The following is a 7,023-nucleotide window of genomic DNA, read 5'->3' on the forward strand; positions in this document are numbered from 1 at the left end:
AAAAAGCACAAATTCCTTGGAGCAATGCGCGAAGGACATCTGCTGTTGGGTGGCAGCAATTTTCCTACATAAATGACAATTAACAGTATCTGTGGGTCGCTCTCGAAGGAGGGCTGCCCAATTCCATTTACGTCAAGCCCAGGCCAGGAAATATTCCCCCCACTTGATTTTCTTAGCAGTGGAACGAATACAGGTTCCTGCTTCCACACTTCATTTGCAGCACCCCGCCGTCACTCCGAGAAGATGCAGCCTCAGGAACTGTTTAAAAGCCAAAATCAAATACTTATGAGCAAAGGCTCAAAACGGACAGCTCTGACGATGACCCCAAATGCAATGTGTTTAAAGCAAAACCACCATCAAATCACATTTTCAGAGCAAGGAAGACAAAAGTTCAAGCCGAGAAAGCAAGAGGCCGTTCCTTTTATCCTACCCCAGTTCTCTAGCACCGTATTCTCAAGTTCAAATGGACACGTCAGAGTTGGACGGAAAACGAGGACAAGGAAACAAGACAAATGGCTGGCCCGCCCCCTCCCCCTTATGTGGCAAAGCAATCCACTGCTCAGTCCAGCAACTATTAGAAGGAAAGAATCGAAACAACACAGACGCGTTTTCAAATGATAATGGTTCCCAAGCTCTGAGATGATTATTTTTAAGCTATCTTACTGATCATGGTGGTTCCCCCAGCCAGGGCGGCCTTGGTGCCTTGAAAGAAGTCATCAGCAGAGGTCATTCCTTGGTCAGGCATCTGGAAGCGGGTATGGACATCAATCCCTCCGGGGATCACCATCCTAGAATGGGCTTCGATGGTCTTCACCCCTCCTGGCACAATCAGGTTTTCCCCTATTTGCCTAAGTAAACAGGACAGGTGATAACAGTTATAAATGAACCACTCCTGAGTCAAATGGGCTCTGACAGACATTTCACAAAGCCATAAACTATCCTTCCCTAGGTTCTGTAGACTTTTTGGATTATTATTAATATTCCTAATATGTGCACTCCCCAGTCCCTACCCCAACTAAGAGGCAAACAGAGCATACTACAAAAGAAAATTTAAATAAAGCACCAGGACATGCTGATGGAAGAGGTTTAGTTGCCAGAAAACCCTTAAGATCAAATGATTACAAGGCCCCCAAGACATTTACCTAACATGCCACAACACTTTCTCCGTAACTAATTCAATTGTATAGCAATTTTCTCCAGACCTGGTTGTACTTTACATTTATTTTCCACACTGAGAAAACAGTAGTGGAAAGACAGTGGTAGAACAAAGCCAAGAAAAAGAAAGAGAGAAAGAAAAGGAAAAAGGAAAAGAAAAAGGAAAAGGAAAAAGAAAAAGAAAGGGAAAAGAAAAAGAAAGAAAGAAGAAAAAGGAAAAAGAAAAAGAAAAAGGAAAAAGGAAAAGAAAAAGAAAAAAGAGAAGTGAACGTTATGATTACAACTATTTAAAAATAGAATAAAATCTGGAAATATGTGCTCAGCAACTCAGATACTAAGGACGGAAAAATTAATATTCCGTTGAGGGTCATGGATTCATTTCCAATTTTCAAAAAACACTTTTGCTACATCTTTCTAGCAGCTTTTTTCAGAAGGAAAAAGTAATCAAGGAGTTGATAAAAGTTCTAAAACAAATTAGTGTGGACTAAAAATAGCATACAGGCATGCTCACTTCTAGGCCAGTATCAGGCTGGCTTCTAATTGGGGGGGGCGGGCGCCCCGACGGAACATGAAAGTCATGGTATTTGAGAGCCTCGAGCAGAGAATGTCACAAACACACATGGAGAAAACATTAAATGTGGAAATGTTAAAACCTAGTTTAGGTTCATAAATCAGGGCGTGAGTTTCCAGGCAACAGACCCATCCACTCCAGTTTTCCACTCCTCCAGACTGGTTTGCTGCTACCCTTGATGAATGCTGCTTATTTAAAAGATGTCATTTGCTACAGTGTTTGTCTTTAAACAGATGTGCTATTTCTCCCAGGGCCCTGTGAGTGCTCCCAGTCAGGAGGGCAGGAAGATACTGGTGTGTACTCAGCTCACTTAACTCTGTTGTTTCTCTTTTGTAACACAATACACAATAAACACAAGGGCACTCTTATTTGCCTTTGTTGCCACTTAAAGAATGAAACCTAAAATTCCCTGCGGATGAGGCAGTACTTTGTCTGTTACTTGGTAATTCATTTGGTGTCCTTTGGCCTCAGCAACTTGGATGCTTAATTAAGACAGCAGATGTGTTATCTAGATAGAAGAGGCTGGATGCCAAGTTTATGCCTTAGATTGGGCAATCTACCCAAACAACTATATTCTAGGAAAACCTTTAATATACTCAATAGATCATAAACCAAGAATTTAAACTGGCAACAAGAAGATATTGTGTCACCTCAGTTAAAATAGTCAATTACATAACACATAAGGAAATGGGTGTGCATTTAATTGTGCCTTTGAATTCCCCAAATCTGAGTTTTCAAATTCACTAGTTGCCACCAATCAAAATAAGCTTAAACATATCCTAAGTGAGGCAGTGTGTGAAGTCACTCAAGTTTGATGTCATGTGTGTGAACTGTAGGTCATGTCTGGGAATACTGGAAGGTAGACAAATTCGTCTCTATAATGCGTGACACTTACTTGATCAACCCATCTTCCATGTATATGTCTGCATAGAATGACTGGTCATCATTAACAATTTTACCTCCTTTGATCAGAAGACGATCACTCTGAAACAAAGAAGTAATAAGGTCAGGCAGGACCTATGAGGAACATCAGTGCCAAGACAATGAGCTAAGGACACATTTTTCGGCATTCAAAAGAGATGCTCAAAATGAGCCAACTCTGAAAAGGTTCAGTGACAAAGGTGAACCTGATGTGACAACCTATTCATCACTTGATGAGTCAGAACATACTGGCAAAAGTTCAAAGCTTATTCTAGGTTTAAAGACAAAACAAAACAAAACAAAAACTATCTCTCTCCACTGAAATAGAGAGAAAATGAAAGAATGCCTACCAAACTCTCTCTAAAGAACAGTGTAAATGTTTCAGATAAAGAAGACAATATTTTTTAAATGGCTTTAGGCTAAATTTCATTAAAAATAAATACACCCACATGTAAGGAAGTCAATTCTTGGCATGGTTTGTGTAGGGAAAAATTAACCAAGTCTGTTGTCATGGGATACTCTACACAAACACACTTCGCTCAACCACTGCAAAGTTTCATTACAATACGTTCTTTATAGTTGCTTTTTATCTTTGGGGTGAATCACATCGATTGTAACAAAGGGGGAGTGAACACTTCAAATATACACCACTTTAACTACTAGGCTGTTAAGAAAAATGTAAAATTTTGTGACAAGATGAGATGGCAAGTTCCAAAATCTACATTGTTGATGCGCTTGTATTTTAAAGGTTGCAAAAAATTATATATGACAAGCAGCATGTGAGGGCCAGGAATGCAAGAGAACTGGTACACTGTGACTCCTCTCTATCCCAAATGCTGTGGATGGAATGGGATATCAATGTCCTGTGTTCAGTGGACAGGCACCTGCTATATCCCCAGGTGGGGAACAAGTTGAACCACAGGCCACCGTTTTAATATGCAAAATACGTCAGAGGATGACATTCATTTTGACAACGGTTACCTTAAAATTCAGTTACAAACCAATATTCTTAGTAAGTGCTATTTATATTTAGCACCCACCAAACCCAGAAAATTATAGCAAATCTTTAAAAAATATATGGGGGGGGGAGAATAAATAAAAATGAGAATAAACATATAAGCTGCTAGACACCTAGGGAAAAAAGATACTGTTACACATAAATGCACACACAGCCGGGTATAGAAAGTATTTATTTTTTTCTCTAACATAATGAAAAACAGTGAGATCATTTTAATTTTATACACTGTAGGGTGCATCATCCTACTACAGACTTTGGGAAGTCAATGGGAATAATCAGTCAACAATTCCTGCACTTGTGTTAACACCTTTACAAAATTCCTGTCAGGTACCTTAAGTCACGAGAGCCTCAAAACAAATTTAAGAGGTGGGTGGGGCCAGATTCTTATTCCCATGACACATAAAGAAACTGAGGCTGAGAGGTTAAGCCACTTGCCCCAGGTCACCTGATCCAGTGGACTTTTCTCTGCCCACGATGATCTCCCCCCTTTTCCCCCATTACCCAGCTGTGACAGGATAAACGTGGCCTGGAAGGCAGGGGAGAAGCCCTTAGTCACTGCGGTACCTGTCCCGGCCATCACTGCGAATCCCCGAGCCAGCATCATGCTAAGAAAAAAATGAGACATCACCGCCCCGTCCACTCGAGTCCCTTCCAGAAGGCTTCTTACATAAGATGCTGGCCGTGATGATGGAAGGAGGGAAACCATACTATAGGTCCTAAGATAATGTAACCAGATTTTTTTTAAGGGTAGAGGGGGCGCTCTTTGGGGTAAAAAAAAAAAAAAAGGTCTTGATTGTTTGCTTTCTAAATTTTTCTCCCCACACTGTCAAAACCAAACTGTCTTTTTCATTCACGAAGACAACAAATTATTTGAGGCTCGTGGCAAACCTGCTCCCCACCCCCTCTCCCCAGACTCCTTCCTCCAGAGCTGGGAACATGTAACCTTGGGTCCTCTCCACCCACTCCCTCCTCCCCGAGCCCGGCCCTTTGGGATCTTGGGTCTTTGGCCTTCAAGAAAAATCTAGTACCCACCCTCTCTTTAGCACAGCCTGGTTCATCCTATAAAATCCTCCTGAGCACACGCCCCCTCCCCTGTGCATTTGTTTCCACGTCTCTCTCCTGCGGATGGGTGTGCCCTCGTGCATCCAGAGGAAGCCGGGGTGTCCGTAGCTAAGAAGGAAACCAGAGCGAAAGCGCGCCCTCAAATCCAGCCCTAAACACATCTTGAGTTTACAAGGATTCTTTCGGTCTCTGCCTCAGCCCTGGGTTCTACCCAGCAATCAGCTGGCCAATTGCAATTGCACATCATTATGTAACAATGAATTTCCCTCGCCTTCCCTCTCTCCCCGGGATTTCATTCGGGGATGTAGAGAACTAGGACTGGTGAGATTTTTCCAGGAAAAGATGGGGAGAGGGTGGGGAGGGCAGGAGAGCGGTGAAAGCAAGAACCTGTGTTCATTGCCGAAGCATCGCAAATTCATCGCTTAGATGTTTTTTCTCGGGATTTACAAACTAACAACTCCAGGCCCCAAACTGCGCCAACACCTCCGGCCGCAGCGATCATTGTCTGGCCGAGGCCAGGCCGGGCCATCTGCTCCGCGCGTCGCGCAGCGCCATTACCTCCGCGAGCCCCGCTCCGCGCTGTCCCCAACGCCCACCCTCCCAGCCCGCTTTGTATGCGCCAACACAGGCGCCTCCTTGGCTGCAGGAGGGGCAGAAAGTCACAAGAAAGCGAACCCTGAGCCCTGCCAGGGTTCCAGCCCCACACCGGAGGGCGAGGAAGCCGAGAGGGCCACCCAAAACCAGTCCGTGATCGACAAAAAGCCCACGCCTGGCCCCCCACCCTCTTCTGTTCATCACCGCGTCCCTATTTTTCCTTCCAGTTTCCACATCATCCCGGCACTCCCGGCCCTTTCCAGCATCCCTCTGCTGTCATTACGCCTCCGGGCTGAAACCCGCTCCTTTTTCTAAGGAGCCGGAGGAAGGCTCCAGAAAGCCTTTATGGTGGGGGCGGGAGACACAGGGAGAATCCATTTCTCCATCTCCCCCAGCCAGCTCCTGGAGTCCAGCCTCGCAGCACGCAGCCCGGAGAACAATATCCGAGCTTCAACCATGCATATTCAATCTGGCATCCATTTGCTTACACCCCGCAGGCCAGCACTGCAGCATCTCGAACTGACAATAAAAGGATACAGCGGATCTGGCGCGCTACCTAAGACGTCCTTAATGCACTTACGCTCCTATTTTTATGCCTTACAAATTATGTGGCTTACAATTCTAGACGGCTGCGTCTCCCACTACAATCGCCTTCTTCAGCAACAGGAAAAAAAAAAAAAAAGGAAAAAAGAAAAGTTGGGTCCCTCTTTCTCCCGCTCCTTTAAAAAAAAAAAATTCCTTGGATGTTCCTTGCCACAAAAGGTTTCTGGCCGACCGCAGATTTCCCAAGTACCAAACTCACCGTGATGCGTGGAATATTTTTCTTCCCCTGATAAGACATCTCTCTCCTGGGAAAAAAATAATTTCAAGAGGACACCTTTAAAGCAAAAATTGCCAGGAAAGAGATGGTATTTTTTGCAGGATTGAAAAAGATGCAACCGCTTAGCTGGTCTTGCTGATAGCAGATTTCAAGAACGTAAGGGATAAATGCAATCCTGTCTCTTTCTTCCTCTGCTCCAACACAGCCCCAGCTAGGGCGGAAAAAAAAGAAAGAGAGAGAGAGAACAGGAGGGAAGGGGTGGAAATAAACTACAGCAATAAAAGCCTCGGTTCAAGTCGGCCACCGCGGCGCATGCGCCGCCAGCCACTCCCTTTCCTCTCAGGCAAAAGCCATCCGCTTCGAGAGAGACGAGCCCTGATTGGCCACAATCGTGGGATATGCAAATGAGCGCGGGCGGGGAGGGGAGCGGCGCGAGAGCGCGAAATGCTGCAGTGTGCCGCCGAGGGCGGCGGTCGGTGCGTGCGCCCGAGCGGGGAGCGCGCCTTTCGCGCCCTTTCTTTGGGCCAGGGCGTCGGGGACTGTAGCTGGCTGCCGCCCCGAATGCAGCATCAGCAACTCAAGGACAATGGAGGGGTGGTCTTTACGGGCCGGGGGAGCCCGGCCCCGAGACGGTGGGCTTCGCTGCAGCCCGGGCGGCACGCACCCGCTCGCGCGCGCCCCGCTGGATGCCCGCCCGCGCGCCAATCCGCGGAGGCCGCCGCTGCAGCCCCGCGTGGGGTGACTGCGCCGAGCCAATGGCTTTGCTGGCGGCGAGCGCGCGACTGCACCGCCGGCCGGCGCCGCGCCGCCCGGGAGGGGCTCCCGAGCCCTCCTCCCGCCGCCTTCGCGAAGGGCGAGGGCGGCGATGCAGCATCAGCAACT

At 46.5% G+C, this 7,023-nt stretch overlaps 1 protein-coding gene across 2 annotated transcripts in view; it reads right to left on the bottom strand.

Moving 5' to 3' along the window:
- Positions 1-7,023, bottom strand: part of DPYSL2 (dihydropyrimidinase like 2) — a 130,760-nt gene that overhangs the window by 64,037 nt on the left and 59,700 nt on the right. The window contains exons 1-3 of one of the 2 annotated variants that reach the window (XM_040490230.1): positions 6,124-6,438; positions 2,622-2,710; positions 664-848 (exon numbers count right to left, since the gene is read on the bottom strand). In XM_040490230.1, the coding sequence (XP_040346164.1) occupies positions 664-848; positions 2,622-2,710; positions 6,124-6,162 (313 nt within the window). In that variant the 5' untranslated portion in view covers positions 6,163-6,438. Of the gene's footprint in view, positions 1-663; positions 849-2,621; positions 2,711-6,123; positions 6,439-7,023 lie in introns of those variants that run through there. The other variant, XM_040490229.1, reaches the window with a different exon arrangement.

The sequence above is a fragment of the Herpailurus yagouaroundi genome, unplaced genomic scaffold (assembly GCF_014898765.1).
Source record: "Herpailurus yagouaroundi ecotype Mexico unplaced genomic scaffold, PumYag 181, whole genome shotgun sequence".
NCBI lineage: Eukaryota > Metazoa > Chordata > Mammalia > Carnivora > Felidae > Herpailurus > Herpailurus yagouaroundi.